This window comes from Chaetodon trifascialis, chromosome 23 (genome assembly GCF_039877785.1).
Source record: "Chaetodon trifascialis isolate fChaTrf1 chromosome 23, fChaTrf1.hap1, whole genome shotgun sequence".
NCBI lineage: Eukaryota > Metazoa > Chordata > Actinopteri > Chaetodontiformes > Chaetodontidae > Chaetodon > Chaetodon trifascialis.
The window spans coordinates 12,616,236-12,632,958 of record NC_092078.1 but is presented as its reverse complement, the minus strand read 5'-3'; the positions used below and the strand labels follow the sequence as shown (position 1 = coordinate 12,632,958).

Genomic DNA, 16,723 nt, shown 5'->3' with positions numbered 1-16,723 from the left:
CAGTTACATCATTTCCTGCGGAGAACCAGTAGAGGCTCTTGGATGTTGTCTGAGGGTTAGGTCATTCATTTCCTGGCAAAGTCACTTGAAAAATCCCCGGCACGTGAGGGAAGCTCAACCCATTTCTTAAATTGGTCAGACTGGCCCGATCTGTTCCTGTCCCAAAGCATCTTTTCCCATTCATTTATTATGATGCGTTCACGTGCTGTCGAGATTTTTTTTTATATATATACATATATATCTGTATACTGTAGTTGACTACACATTTACAGTAGGGCAACATAGCTGCATGATACTGATGGAAAAATTTACTTAGGTAAGGATTCTTGAAAAACAGGATGAAATTTGTAAGTGTAATACGTCAATATCTGCAGAATAAAGACTCAAACAGATTGGGTGTAAATCATGCCTGATGTGAATCAGGTTGGTTCACTCCTGTTTTTTTTGTTTTTTTTCCAAGCAGATACTTGAAAAACAAAACGACTTTTATCAGCGGTCCAGTTTTAAACTCTGCTGCTTCTAGTGCTGTTGTGCCGACGGAGACTCGGAAAACAGAAACTAACATACTCCACTGAAGGCAGCACAGCCCCGCCACCCTTACCCCGCAACGGGTCAGTTTAAAATAATGAGAAACCGAAAGTATCGTGTTGCATCATCGGCTGTCTGATGCCAAGCCTCCTGCTCAAAAGCCACCAGTGACGCCGGCTGAGCGCTTCCCCACAGCGCGACAGACGCGACAAGTCACCAAGCAACCAGCAGATATTATCTTACCCCACGGAGATCCAGCCTTACCTCCTTCCTGACCTGCACTGTTTGGTTTTTCATCCAGAGTTTACTCCAAGCTGCAGATCGTGCGCCAGCTTCATGGTTTGAATGGTACTGACTCCACTTGCGGGAACGCTGCACGGATGATCCGAGCGGGGTAAAGGTTCATCCTGTCCGTGGACGGTCTGTCGGCCTGTCTGCTGCCGCGGGAAGAGATGTCCCCATTATTCATGGACACCGTGTACGAGGCCAACAGCCCCGACTCGCTGTCAAACGAGGAGAGCCACAGTACCACCGCTGGATCGGTGAGTTTCAGTTATCAATCAGTCCAAATGGACTATAATCAAATCATATTAACACTCTTGCCATGTACAAGTGTTTGATTACTGTAATAGAGACTTGTAATACAAACCTGCATTAAAATACTGGGTAGCTCATGTGCAAGAAGTGTAGATTTTATCGAAATATTATGGGAATAAATGAGAACAATCACTCAAACTATCCATTTCATGTTATTTGTGTCCATTTCACTGCACTCTGATCCATGCATTTCACGTTTTTGCCTTTTTCAAAGCACATTGTAACTTGTTTTCTGCTATCAAATCACTCTGAGATCAATCAAAACCCACAATCTAACACCTCAGATACAGCCCAGGTCCCTATAATAAGACTATAATGGGTAATGGGTTTCCCAACAAGGTATAAAGAGACACACACCATATGCTGTGATTGCAAAGCCCCAGTTCAGTTCCAGCAGGGGACATTTACTGGATGTCAACCCCCCACTCCCCTCTCTGGCTTTCCTTGTTTTATGTCACATCTCAACTATCCATTATTGAGTAAAGGCAAAAATGGCCCCAGAATACTTAAAATAGAATAAATCAATCACCTGAGAGCGATCTAGACATATGTGCCATATGTCTCTTTGTACCTCATAATACACGATGCAGATAGAACAGTTAGCAGCAGTTCTCGTGTGTGATAATGATATCGATTATTGGCTTCTGCCCAGAAGTGGGTGAGCGGGTGCACCTCCAATCTGATGACATCTAAATGAATGTAAGTTATCTGGTTTTCATGGAGAGTATTCTAAAGCCTGACCAGGGACAAAGACTGCAAAATAGCAGAAGCTAGGCGTCTTATGTACATCACATTTTCCCATTTCCTGTGGCAATGCTGTATGTATCGTCCCTGTTAAATAAACATTAAATAAATAAATAAAGTGACCTGAATAAACATTTAATACAGGTAAAGTAATTGGTGCTTCCTGGTCCCAATTTGGGTCCTATTCCTCATAGGCTTTAGGGCAAATCAGTCGGGAAATTGACAATTTACCCTCACGTCTAAACTTCATTTGCTGTTCATCAAATTAGCTTTTACACTTGACTTTTTCTGCTTTGCTCCTGAGTGAAGCATCACAAGGTACACAACAACTTCCTGCTTTAACGGAGAGAACACATGCAATTTCATGTGATAAGCTTGTCTCATGACCTTATGAACTGGGGAACCTTTCAAAACATCATGCAGAATCAAACAACGCTGCACATCTGCTCAAAAAACAGAACATTTCCTAAAAAGCAGCAGGGATACCGCAAGAAAGCTGCTCTTGGAAAACACACAGACTCAGCATATAGGCTGTCATTGACGGAATGGGTGCGTCTGTGTGTTTAATCTTTACAGGAGAGAGAGGGAGAGGGGCAACCGACGGGAAAGAGAGGGACAAAAAGACAAGAGAAGAACCGAGACGCTGCGAGGAGGAGCCGGAGAAAACAAACGCAGAGAGCGGACGAACTCCACGAGGTTCGAAACATTCACTCATCTCCATTCTCTCCTTCCTTCAACCATCACACTGTGCTTCTGTCACTTTCTGTCTCTCTTTCAAACACACACACACACACACACACACACACACACACACACACACACACACACACACACACACACACACACACACACAGGCTGTGTGACTAGTGGTGTGTGTCTTGTGTAATCTGTCAGCATGCTCATAGCCGTTTCTTGTAAATAGTCTGCTTTAGAAGAAGGACTTCACTCCCTCTTGTTTGCCCTTCCCACCGGCCAATCCTTTCCTCCCTCTGCCCTAGACACACACACACACACACACACACACACACACACACACACACACACACACACACACACACAGATATACACACAGTCCCGCCTACCTTTTCCTCCCTGTATTTTTTTCCCTGAGGGAAAAATTCCACAGGTGGTGTAACGCAGACACACACGCACGCATAGATTTCTTTTAAATTTCAGGCATCATTTCATAATTTCATCCTCCAAGAATACCGTCATCCCTCTGAAAAGGCAAGAGGTGATTTAATGAAATTAACAGGACTGATTGTTCAAATATGGTGTAAAACAAACCAAACACAGGTGGCATTGCTGCGGATGCTGAATGGTTTGACATTTTGACAAATGCACTTATTGGCTTTCTTGCTGGGAGTTAGATGAGAAGATTGATGTTACTCTCATAAAGACCGGAAACAGCTAGCCTGGTTCTATCCAAAGGCCAAAAAAATCCATCTACCTGCACCTCTATAGCCCACGAATTAATAAATGATATTTAATTTGTTTAATCCATGCAAAAACTCGTCAACACAAAAAGTGGTGGGTTAGCAAGTCACTGCTCCGCGCCACGAAACAGTCTGATATATAACTTACCTTTTTTACACTTCTATTAGTATACAAATGAAAAAAAGGAGATGTAACGTGTTAATAAGTGAGCTTTGGAGGTGCTGTAGGTGGATTTTGTTACCTTTTTAGCAAGGCGTTTCCCCGTTTCCAGTCTTCACGCTAAGTGCAGCTAAGCTAGGCTAACCGTCTCCTGGCTTTAGCATCTTATTTAGCAGACAGACATGAAAGTGGTGTTGATCTCCTCGTCTCGCTCTCGGTACTCGATGATAGATTACTGTATTAAAATGTCCTTTCTAACAGATTTTGTACAGCTAAACACATGATTTGTCCCTCAGTAGCGTTAATCTTAATGTGGTTTTGTGTCTCAATGAATAATAACAATCACATCTGATCTTCAGGACACATAAAACGTGTTGTATGATTCTCATTAAGATAATGTGAAATCCAGTGTACTGTGCTGAACCTAACCTCATGGTTGAAGGCGTTTCTCCTCGACAGTGCTTGTAGTTTGCTTTGTTGTCCTCCTACTTTATCTGTTAGAACTCGGAAAAGTGTGTGTTTACTGGATTTGTAAATAGGTGTGTGTGTGTGTGTGTGTGCCGTCTGTGTGGAAGGAGTCCAGACTTTCACTTTCTGTCTCTCTTCGTCTCTTTCTGTTGTGCATGTCGCACGTGCTCATTTCAAAGAAGTGTCTCTGCCACAAACTCGGGATGGGCGGATATGACCTAAAATTTATATCACAGTCTTTTTTTTTTTTGTTAGGGTGAAGGTATTATATCACAGTCTTACTCAAAAAAAGTAGTATTCCACTCAAAACATGATTCTACCTCTTTTTACACTATAACAATTCACATCTAAGAAATAGAGAAAGGTTTAAAAAATGTATGCGTTTATTGGCTCTAAATAGGAATGAATATTAAGTATACATGTGCTTTAACTCATCACGTAGGTTAATTAGTGAATGTAATGTGACTCGTTCTTAGAGTTAGATAAGGGTGGAATTGGGCATCCTAACAGCGTTTATCTGGCAGAAAACCATAAGTGTATTGTGTAAATCCAAAAGCCAGTATACCACAGGGCCTGTCTATTAAGTACATTTACATATGGCAGCAACAGACACCAGGGTTGCGCAAGTTACTTGGAAAGTGTAGTGGGCTAAGCTACCAGTAATTCAACATTAAATGAAGTTTCACCAGACTGAAGCTACCTCCAGAGAAATGTAGCAAGCTCAGCTCTACTCAGCTTTACTCCATCAAAGCTATTTCTTTTTTACATTGAACCAACTTCATTCAAGTCAGTGCTGTCTCATTGACCAGTAAATCTCAGTCAAACAGATAGGCAGGGAAAAAATTTAATAACTGTTATGAGATGGTGAGTGTGAGACTTTCGTGTTGGCCCTTGCAGCCAACAACAGAAAAATTAGCGTGCATTGCTCATAATGTAACTGCCAGATCTTCGTATTACAGGAGTCGGTGGTATAGTGAGGAAAATAGTTATTAGTGGATGTAACTCCAGGTCTATGAGTATGTGCGTAGCCCTCTACCTGCACGTTATGGCCACAGTAAAGTAAATATGCTAAAACTTTTATCACACTAATGACGGTATTGAAAAATCCACACCGTCGCATTGACGTCCCACCACTGACCAAACCAGTTCACCCTCCACGCCTACCACAAACCAGTTTAACATACAAAAGCTATACAGCCGATGTCAGCGCGTGTGACGCACAGCTGCAGAGCACAGCTAGTTTGACTGTGACTCTGTGGCCTTTAGAAGAACATAGCAGAAATTAAATCTTACAGAAGGGAAACCCTGTTCTTGTGAGTGTTATTCAAGTCTGTACTCACAGTTACTGATGTTCAGTGGAGATAAATAGTGGCTATTACTGAAACGTATCCAGACTGTACTGAAACTTAAAGAGGCCATAAAAGTTAGAGTTGAGTACTACTGATAAACCACGAGAAACCACCTCTGGAAACTCTTAATAGGAACAGGTTTTATTTTGCTGTCTCCACCACCAACTCTCTCCTTTCTTGCTGAACTCGCAGTATTGGCACTTAAGAGCAATATTTCAGTTCTCCTTTGAGGTTCTGACTCTGGCCGCACATCATCTGCTTTACGGCTGGCTGAGAATAGCCTTCAAGAAGAGTGTCATTAGTAAAGTTTTGCTGTAGTGTTTCATTACAGTACAAGTCAGGCCTGGAGTGAGATGATGTGGGTGGGATGGGATTGTGTTTATTATTGTCTTTTGATGTATGTTTTTAATCAGTTTTTATGGCTGGCGAGTGCCACACTTAGGGATAATAACGATATACCTGACTCAACTTGACACTGACTATTTTGTCATTTCTGACCCTCTTATCTCCTCTTGTGTTCATCTCTGTATTTATACCCCCGATGTCTATCTTACCCAATACTACTTTCCTTTTTCCCTTTACTTAGGAGCTCCAGAGTCTGGAGAGATCGAATTCAGCTCTTCAAAAGGAGATTGCCTCGTTGAAAAGAGACCTCCTCCGCTACACAACGGCTCTGGATCGCCACGAGCCTAACTGCTGCCTCCATGGCACCGCATCCAGCTCCAGCTCCAGCTCAACAACTCGCCTCTCGCTATCCCCCTCAGTGGACTGTCAGTCTGGCTCCAGCCCTCCTGTTGTCCCTCCTCAAGCCTCAGCCTCCACTCAAGCTGCTGCCTCTTCAGTCTCTACCTCCCTAACTTCCAGCCTGGGTCTTCAAAACCTTGAATGTGTCGAAAGCCCCCATCTCTCATCTTCGACCGCTGCTCCAACAACTACAACATTAGCCTCACCTACCAACTCGTCTTCCAAACTCTTCACTTCCTCCAGCTCTATGACTGTTCCTTTTTCTGTCCCGGCTCCTCACTCTTTGTTTTACAATGAGCTCCCTTCTCTAATCACATCAAGGCCAACAAATGTTAGGCCTCTCTGCACCAGCCTTGATTCAAACCCAGTACCCTCCGGCTCTTTCACCGCCGCTGCTCGGCCTCAATCAAGGCAAGACACCGTCCATGAGGGTTCTTCACTGTCAGCGGACGCTTGTTTCTCTACACTTCGTCCTGGGGCACTGGACAGCTTTCTAATGAAACAACCCTCTTTTCTGACTGCTTCATCTAATGTAGTGCCCCTTAACTCCCATGTGGTGGCAGAGAACACAGGTCCAGTAGCACAAAGTTCTCCCATGAATGCGCCCCAGCTTCATCCGGGTCACTTCAGAGGAAATCCAGTCAACTCCAGTTCACCACGTTCTCTTTTACTATCAGGTCCCACTCTTCAGTCCCTCTCAGTGTTCCCTCAGACGAGCCCGGAGGCGTCTTCTGCCCCTGCTTTTGCCTTAAAACCAAGCTATAGTCCACACATGCTGCCCAGTTCCGTGTCCCTGCTTTCCATGCTCACTGTCCCGAGTCCCCTTAACGAGCCTCAGACTACCTCCAGCAGCTTTAATGGTCCTCTCTCTCAACCCCTGCCCTCGCCGCCACCATTGGCAGATCCCTCGAGAGATCTCTCCCTTTCTGAGCTCTTAGAGGTCAATGATTGGATACTGCAATAAATGGGACTAATTAGCAGCATGCCACATAGCAAAGGAAAACCAGCTTCCTTGTGCCAAAATAGACATTTAATACATTTCAGTACGCAGTTTTCTCAATCAAGTTGGACCAAGTGATACTGAATCACAGCACAGAGACATTGGACGATGGAGATCTTCTGAAAGAACTCAGCTATAGCAACGACTGTGAAATGCGAATGTTTTATGAGACACCTTTATACATCTGACGCCTGTATGGAAAACCTGACATCATAAAATCAACCAAGGGCCCAATAAATGTCTGGGCTGTTGCTCATATTCAGCTTTTTATTTCTTAAAGGGATACTCTAGTGTTTTAGTGTTGCAAAATAGTGCGTTTACAATGCAAAGATGAGGTTTCAGAGAGTGGAGTCTGATTTGTTTTTGCTCCTAAAATCGCTAACTTTGCTGGACAAAAGGCCAAAACTCAATGAATATAATAGCTAATATAATAATATAATACAACTACAATAAATTATCTACTTTTAGATGAAATATGAACAAACAAGGCTGTAAACGCATTGCACAGTTTTTATGTTTTCAAATAAATCACAGGTAGAAGCCTTCCATAAGAGACGAGGCGACTAAGTAAGTAAGTAATTTTATTTATAAAGCACATTTCATACGCCAGGCGTAGACTCAATGTGCGAGGCAGTGAAAAACTGACTCACCATTCAAAAGGTTGACTTTTTTTTAGACAGGGTGGAGTGCTCACTTCCTTGTAACTTCAAGGAAATGTTATTAGGAGAAAGTTCCATCTGCGTCGCAGTGTGAACATAGGAATTGCCAAAGTTGACCCCACAGCCCTGGTCTGGCTGCACGCGCTGGTCATTTTGATTCACCAGGAAACATTCTTTCTCTTTTTCCCTTTTCTTTTTCCGTGCTCAAAGTAAATAATCAAACACATGCACTCTCCTCACATATTCTGCTGCTATTATTTATGTACTGCCTTATTGGAATCCAAGAAAAAAAATCAGTCAGTTGGCTGGTTTTTAAGTTTGTCTTTTTAAAAACTGCAACTGACTTTTCTACATTTCCTATTACAAAATGGATTAATGTTATTTCTTCTTAACTTATTTGCATTACTTCAACTTACTGTGATTCTTCTGCTATATAATTCTAGAAATCTTTTGCCAGGCTTTGCTCGCAAGAGTCGATGCACAACTAGAAAATGGGTGACTGTCTCCCAAAGTCCCAAGACTGAATGTATGTCTCTTAGTTTGTGGTAATTTCATTATTGTAAATGGTAAATAGTTTGAGTATCTGTATTAATTATCTGTTTCATAAATGCTTGCTCAACTAATTGACCACAGAGGGTCAGTAGGAGCTCACAGCTCATGTTTGCCCTCTGGCCACCCAGAGGTTAAGTCCAGCCATGATTTCATGGACAATTTGTGCCAAATCAAGACCCTTGTCTGAAGCTACTGCATGATCAGATCCAGCAAAATGTATGAATGAGATCACAAATTTTTGGATTAGCTGTTACACGCAGTATACTGACGGCAGGCCTGCACTGATCTGTGAGGGAGAGGCAGTTAGAAAACTGCAGAATGAGGTGATGAGGTGGTCAGGGACGGTTTCGTTAAGGATGATGATGGTGACGGGTCATTCAGTGAGATACACATATAACGGCCCACTAACAGCCCAATGGATCTAAACCTATGATAGGAATGGTATAGGAATGATAGTTGTATAATGAATAATTCCCTTATTGTGCTCATTTCAAGTGAGTCAGAGTTAATTTTTTCACTCCCTTTATATGTAACTGACATAAGACGGGGCTGCTCAAACTGGCTGTATTACTGCTGTAAGGAAATTAAAGGTGGATTGTAATTTGTTATAAAAAGTCAGGAGATGTAGCTGCACGATGATTGTATAAAAATGACGATTTTGGTTTTTCAGAGGATGATTTACATAGATTACTCTGCCTTATATACACTTTATCTGTAGATATATAGGAAATATATGAGTTTACTCCATAGAAAGGTTTAGCATTTAGTGTGAGGCTTGGTGTACATGTTTTGACTATTTTGTATTTATCATGCATTGAATTAATATATTTATGCTGTAATGTTAGTTGCAATTGAAAAGCTAATTACAAATAAAACATTTTATTAAAAGTTTTATTTCACTTTTGTTCAATTTATAATTCTGGTCTATGATACAATACAATATATTTTAATATAATATAGAACTATAGCTACAATACAGGTACATACATACATACATTATTGTTGCAAAAAGTCAAATTAATTTGCATTGATGATCAGTTCGATGCACTCTGCCTTATTTGGTCTGGTCTGACCGTTAGCTTATGGTGGCTAATGCTAGCAAACTTTGGATAGACGTACTGACATCAAAGTACGTTCAGTCTCTTACCTGCTGTCGCTCTTTTCATCTGTTCACCTGCTCAGCCAGTACTTTTCCACTCATCCTTGACAGCCACGCCCACCTGCCCACTCACCTGATCCTCATTCCTAATCAGCCCAGTATTTAAGCTGCTCTCCCACACTCACTCATTGCCAGATTGTTCTTTGTAAGACTCTCTAGCATTCACTATTGGACTGCCCTCTTGTTACTGAGCCTGGCTGCCTTTGACTGCGTCAGTCATCCTCTGAGCCAGAGCTGCAGTCGTCTCCAGTCCCTGGGTTACAGCAATTGTCTGAGCCAGAGCTGTAACGATCCTCAGATACTGCTGCAGTATTCCTTGGTAGTGGGGGTTCATCAGCGGCCGGTTCCCCTGACCTCTCCATGTCCCACGCCGACCCCCAGTCCTGCCACCGGTCTCCAATCCTGTTGCCCTCTTCCTGGCTTGCTGCTCAGGTTCTCTGCCACTCGTTCCTGAGACATCTCATGGGCCTTTAGAGGGGACCTGCCTACGCCATCAGCCTCCAGCCCAACCTCCAGAAAAGTTCAGCCTTCACCGCAATTCTCCAGGCTGACCTCCAGAAGGGGTTCAGACAGGGTCACCGCCGTTTAACCAGAAATGGTCGCTGTCACTCTTGCCAAAGCCACCACACTCCATTTGCAGAAATTTTATTATTGCAAAACACACTTCAATCAGGGACAAAATATAACTCACCAAAACCTTCTCAGTTCATCTTTCCATTGTTCCAACAATCACCACTAATTCACCGAATCAGGAGTGGGTGGACAGAGAAGCAGAGGGGGTCGACAGCGTGTAGAGCTGGAATATTTTCACATCTAACTTGCTAATTAAATTCACCAGACATGATGAGTGGAGTGAGGACTTAAACATGTCTGACGTCGACAGATTTTCCCAGTTAAAAAACAATAATTACCAGATCTGAAACCCTTTAATAAAAGTATAATAAGTTCAACCAGCTAATATTTATGGTGCAGACGAGCGAGGGTAGCAAAGTTTAATTGTCTAGGCGACTAACTGCGCACATCCATACACACTAGTTCATCGTTACAGCCTCTTTCTTGCAAACTAACTCGAATTTTCCAACTTGTAGATTTATCAATATATAGTGAAGTGTGCGTAGTGGTGGTGACAATTGAGTCATGCCACCATGCTGTAGTACATTTATTGCCTAACTGCTTCTTACTTCTGCCAAATGCATTTATGCTTTAAAACTCTTGAAAATGTTAATTCATGAAGATTATCTTGCTAAACAAAGCATCCTAACCTTTTATTTGCCGCAGGTATTATTTTCTGCAATAATCCAAAATCCAGTGGAAAAACCCATTGACGTCTGCAGAGGGTATCGGGGTGATGCTAATGTCCAGGTTGGCCTACAGAAATACATCATCCCAGCCGCGCTCCGTAATGTTGGTGACCCCCTGACCTTTCTACCAGCGCCATCAGCAGGTCAGCATCTTTAATTTGATTTAATTTAACCTGCCTCACTTTTACTTTGTGTTTTTTGCTAATTAGAAAATCTTGGCATGCTCACATGCTTAACTAAGACGGTGAACATAATAAAAATCACACCTGTGTAAAATCAGCTATGTTAGCATGTTGCTTACAGCCTCATAGAGCTGCTAGCATGACTGAAGTAGCCTTGACATTTTAGCCTTGATATTAGATGTTACAGCCTATTGTTAGACATTAAAATGTTACCAGATTTTACAAAGATTAGTCCACTGTTCTTGTACAGTACAACACAATAATAGTGCTTTAAACCAGTGTTGCCACTGGCCATTGTTAACAGACCAGTATTAACAGCCTCTGGTAAACAAGATGCAGACCAGTAGCACTTCCAGCCACTTACTGGATTGCCGGTCCCAGAAGGCAACCGGCTGAGCTCATCTGCGACACAACACAGGGGGGGGGGACACAGGAGGAGAGGAAGGGGCGCAGGCGCGTGGTATTACGCACGCCCTTGTGCTGGATATAAGATTAAGGACCCAGTGTGTTTATGGTGAGAGGAGCAGTAAGGAGGCGCCAGGGCTGGCAGCGCAAACACTCCAGCAAAACACACTCCCTGCAAGCCAAGGTGTGACTTTGACAGGGAGATGGAAGCGCGTGGATAATTGTGTTTTTGAGTGCGCGAGCGTGTGTGCGCCGGCGCGAGAGCAAGAGAGAAAGAGCAAGTGGCTCGTGAAGAGTAGAACAATGGATGGGACTTGATCCTCAAAACCCACTATAACCCCGCGTCCAAGCACAAACAACACACACACACACACACACACACACACACACACACACACACACACACACACACACACACACACACACACACACACACACACACGCACACATGCACGCACGTGCGCGCGCTCAACTCAAATAGGAAGCGAGGAAAATGGGCAGACGAGGGGGGAGTGGGGGGAGTCAGACAAACACTGACGAGCGTCAAAGCGGCGCACTGCTGGAGAATAGGAGCGAATATTTCGTTGCAGGGTGAAGCCGTTCAGCAGAGGTGATGCAGTGAGAGCACTAATGACGCATCTGTTCAAAATTAAACCGGCTTTAAGAGGCAAAGCCATGCCACATAAATAAAGGCAAATAAATAAATAAATACATCCTATAGCGTCATCCGCAGTGTGGAGCCTCATTCCTCTCTCTCTCCTTGCACCACCTTTAGGCTGAGGGACCAGCGGCAAGACAGTCAGCGTGAGATGAGGGAGCATCCGGTCGTAGCTTTCAAAATAAAACCTTTATCAATGAATCTGCATTGTAACAGTTTTTCCACTGAAACAAGCAAGTGTGGCAAAGTGTGTCACTGACCAAATGAATGAGGGCCAAACGTTTGTAGTGGTCGTGTAACTGGATTTTGGTGATACCATGTTTTTAGGTGCATACTGCAGTAAAATGGAGATAGTCCTTTTTCATTTTTTTTTCTTTTTTCTTTTTTTACGATCTTTCAATAAATCAACCTCTGTCTTTACTTGTCCTTTCAAATATAGATATAGAGTTTTGTTGCTAAATGCCTGAATGCACTTAGATGCAGAATCTACCCTGAGGTTGTGTTGAAGGAATCAAAAAGTGCTGTTTTTTATTCCACAGAGACAGTTTTGCACATGCTGATAGTGAAATAGCACCACCATACAAGAAATATTGTTATAAAAGAAAGGATCATGGCTGTGCACTCATTAGATCAGTGTTTCAACACATCTTGCATTTCAAGTATGAGACATTCCTCCTCTTTTCTTTGATGTTTACCTGCAAACCAGCACCTCACTTCAAAAGATGTGTGTTTTCTTTTAGTGCCTAAGAAATCTTGTTATGTAAGGAAACCTCACAGTGCAGGCAAAAGTATCCCAACCTTTGCAGGGATACAGAGGAATGAGATAGAAAATCTCAATTTCCATGGACAGAGTGCTTACTTACTGTTATTTTCCTACATTTAGTCATTTTTAATTCACATTCACTGTTGGTGGGAATAGGTTCACAACACTTGAGTCGTATTTGCATAAATAAAGTAAATATCCATAAATGCTTTCAGGCTTATAGGCTGATATCCTAGTCTACTTTCTGTATTTACACTCAGTTTGGCCCATTAAATGCTGGTCAATATGGTGAACTGCCTAAGTGACCCCCTGGGGCCCCCTGAAAGGTCACTGTGTAGCAATTGCTTGATGTTATCAAGCGTAACTTTCTTTGGGAATATTAGAAGCAAAATGTCAACTGCCGCCAGCCCGCCACAACAGTCCTCACGAATCAAAGCCAACACACGCTTTTATTTTCTCTCGCTTTTATTTTATTTTGAAAGCCGGGTTGCCTCATTTCCTGTATACGCCTGACTCACTGCGTGCGCTTTGACGCGGCTCGCCGAGGCGCTGTAGGGCGACCGGATAACGGGATCCGAGAAGGGGGACAGGAGCAAAACGCGTCAGTCTGACAGACAGACGGGGTGCTATTGTATAACACAGGCCTTCAGTCTTTTAATTGCAGGCTGCTACTTCAGGAAGAGTGGCTGCTTTCTTCTCTTTTTCTATTTTCTCCCTCTTGTCCCACCGCGGAGGTAGAGACGGAGCGGAGCAGCGGGGCACGGTGTTGCATCGGCCGCTGGCGGAGGACCTGCACATGTCGGCGCGGTGAGGAGCGTTTGTTTCCCCGCCCCGATAACGGTTTGAGGACGGCAGGAGGAGGACGTTGTGTGGAGGGGCTTTAAAGCGCGACGAGAACAACATCATCAACCTTTTGAAGGAAGACAAGAAAAATCAAAATAAGCAGGTGCGGCCGTTTTGACGGTCGAAAGAGGATCCGTTAAAAACGAGCCAGAAGGACAACAGTGATGCGGCAGCCGAGGTGGGCCCAGATTGATGATTTTATGATATCATCATCCACCGCCAGGACCGATCACTGATTTTATTGATAAGGAACGTCATCGAGGGGAATAAGCTACAAACTGACCTGGGGTCCGTTTGTTTGTTTTTCATCTGGATAAACAGGAGGAGGCTAATCGGCGCGTGATTGCATTGATTTCTTTCCACAAGGAGCTGTGTGATCAGTGATAGAAATACATTTCCAAATTTAGGCCGATGACTTAGTGTGCGTGTGTGTGCGTGTGTGTGTGTGTGACGCCAATACAGCAGCAGAGAGGTGTGTTTGTGTGTGTATGTATGTGTGTGTGTGTGTGAGGAGGCGCGCCTGTCTGAACATCATCTGGTAGCTGTGCAGGCTACTCCTCCACGGGGATGATACACAAGCGATTTTTCATCTGTGCGTGAAAAAGAGAAGAATCGGGGATGCTGCTGCCGCTGCTGCTGCTGCCATTTCCAGTCCGGCTCTGATAGAGACAGCGAGGCGCACAGCACGGGACTGGGCATCCAGAAAATCTCTCTCCTCACCTCTCCTCCGCCTCTGCACCTTGTCTCCCCCTTTACCTCCCACCCCTCTCCTCCTTGTCCTCCTCCACCACCAGCACCACCACCACCACCACCACCACCACCACCACCCCGGAGCGTCTATTCATCCTGATCAATTCATAATCCATCTGTGATTCAGAGAGCCACCCACTCCTCCATCCTCTGCCCCATTCACCCGTACATCCTCTTAAGCACCTCTTTACGCACTCACACGCGCAGAGGCACGCACGCACGCACGCACCGCCGCCATCTACGGCCATCATGGAGACGACCAAGCTGCCTCCGTCCAGCCCGTCCTCGCCGACCACCAGCTTCTCGGTGCCGTCCGCGGAGAAGGTGGACGGCTTCCCGCGCAGGTCGATGCGCAGAGCCCGGCAGAGGAGGTCCCACAGCTCGTCCCAGTTCCGGTACCAGAGCTCCCAGGTGGAGCTCACCCCGCTGCCCCTGCTCAAAGGTGAGACACTGCTTTACTGTGGCAGCCATGGGTCAATGTCAGGGGGTGTATGATAGGGGAGGGGGGTGGAAAGTCCAGGGCACCATGAACTCACTGCCTCACTTTAGATATGATGGAAAAGATGAGAGTGGATGTCATCCACTGACTTTACATAAGACACCCATTGAGCAGTACTGTGGGGAAGGTCTATTGATGTAATTTCTATTGATAGGTGTCCACTGATAACATACCGTCCTCTCTGTCCTTGTCCTTTCTAACTCACAGAGGTGATTGCAATGGCTTTGATTTATTGTCTGATAGGAGCCAGTCTGCTTTCAGATGACTTTAAAGGCCCATTGTTGCCATGTTCTGTTTTGTCATTAATTCATCTTCTTGGCGATTAAATGGCAGAAAGTAAAACAGGAAAGAGACGCCCATTCCAGTTTCCCAGGAGAGTCCAAGGTGACATCCTCCCATATCTTGTTTTGTCTGACCAACAGTCCAAAAGAAAGTCAGTTTGTAATGATTTAAAACAGCAAATCTTATGCGGGAGGAGCTGAAACCAGTGAGTGGATGATAGTTTTGTTTTAAGAGTATTTTCTTACCACTTAACTAACTGAATTATTGGATAATTCAGATCCATTCTGCAGCTTCTTACATTGAGCTGATGTTAGGATGTGATTATTACCAAAGCAGATGAAGATATGGTGCGGTAGGAGGGATAATGATGAGTAAGAAATGGCACATTTTCCTTCCAATTATCCGACTTTTTAGCAACAATCATCAACTTTACTGTATGTTAACTCCGATGCCTTCACGTTTCAAAGTGCAGGTTTCACAGAAGTGTTTACAACCAAGACAGTTATGAATATTAGTGTTTTCTCAAGAAGCTGTGAGTAATCTCTGGTGAAGAATGAGTTTCAAGTTCATGATCGTGCATGCCGAGTCACTGAGCCTGATGTTGACCACTTACACCCTCATTAAAACACAGTACCATCGAGCATCTGTCTGCTTCCTTGATCGGTTGATGAGGAAATGGGAGAATCATCTCTCCGTTATGAGGCCTTTCCCCTTGACACACCACTGTTGAGAGGAAGAACTGCCTCTTAATTGCCTCATTAGATAAACCTCAAGCAAAAATACAGAAAATAAAACATACTTGTACAAATTGAAGCCACGTAAAGGTGCCATAGCTCTAACCCTAGAACTGCTGTTACTACGCGAGGCCACATTGATCAATGTGGGCTTGTTCAGTTTCCTCTCTGAATGAAGGCATGAGACTGCAAAGGCATGGAGCTCCCTGGCTTTCATTTTATACTGTATTGTCGTGTACATTTGTGGATCTATCAGCTCAATCTGCAGACGGATCAGGGTGGGGTTTGGTGTGAGACAGTGGGGAAAAGAGGACTCTCACAGAGAAAAAGAAGAATTTAGCTGTTCACTGAATAATCTATTAGTTAACTGACAGAAAACAAGTTGTTCAATGATATTAGTAATCGAGTTATGGACATCTGTTGTTTTCAGCTGTTTTTCTCTCTTACTGTAGCTGTAAATTGAACATCTTTGGCTGTTGGACGGACATTTTAAGATGTCACCTTGAGCTCTGGCCACTTGTGTTGCTCAATTTTCACCCCTTTTAAATCAATGAATTAAAAAAAACAACACGTCTGACAGATGAATCCGTAATTAAAATAGTCATTAGTTGCACCACCTAGAATAAACATCAGTGTGAGTCACGGGCAAAAAAGAGCAGACGTGTCAGGAGAAGGTACTCACTGCCGATGAAAATACCTAAAGATGGAGAAAGATTGTCCATGCAACTTCATACTTTAAAGGACCTCTGTGTAGGGGCATCTAGTGGTGAGGTTGCAGATTACAACCAACCCTCCATTTCCAAGCTTGGAGGGGGGCTGTGAGACACGACAGGCACAATCTAGAGCCTGCTTTTGGTTTGTCCATTCTGGGCTACTGTAGAAACATGGCGGTGCAACATGGTCAACTCCG

General features: G+C 43.8%; 2 protein-coding genes across 2 annotated transcripts in view; both read left to right on the top strand.

Annotated features, from left to right (window-relative positions):
* Window positions 1-980: 980 nt before the first annotated feature.
* On the top strand, window positions 981-7,383 carry batf2 (basic leucine zipper ATF-like transcription factor 2). The gene is made up of 3 exons (XM_070993808.1): window positions 981-1,070; window positions 2,446-2,565; window positions 5,869-7,383. The coding sequence occupies exons 1-3, from the start codon at window positions 981-983 to the stop codon at window positions 6,988-6,990; spliced, it is 1,332 nt and encodes a 443-aa protein (XP_070849909.1). The 3' UTR covers window positions 6,991-7,383.
* Window positions 7,384-13,235: 5,852 nt separating this feature from the next.
* The window catches only part of ppp2r5b (protein phosphatase 2, regulatory subunit B', beta), a 40,108-nt gene continuing 36,620 nt past the window's right edge, over window positions 13,236-16,723 (top strand). Inside the window, exon 1 of the mRNA XM_070992853.1 lies at window positions 13,236-14,740. Within this exon, the coding sequence (XP_070848954.1) occupies window positions 14,548-14,740 (193 nt within the window). The 5' untranslated portion in view covers window positions 13,236-14,547. The remainder of the gene's footprint in view (window positions 14,741-16,723) is intronic.

Excerpts from the sequence above, each read along its gene's own strand:
- batf2 (XM_070993808.1), top strand. The coding sequence starts at position 981 with ATGTCCCCATTATTCATGGACACCGTGTACGAGGCCAACAGCCCCGAC. Across the intron at positions 1,071-2,445 it reads ACAGTACCACCGCTGGATCG|GAGAGAGAGGGAGAGGGGCA; the intron begins GTGAGTTTCAGT and ends TAATCTTTACAG. Across the intron at positions 2,566-5,868 it reads GAGCGGACGAACTCCACGAG|GAGCTCCAGAGTCTGGAGAG; the intron begins GTTCGAAACATT and ends CCCTTTACTTAG.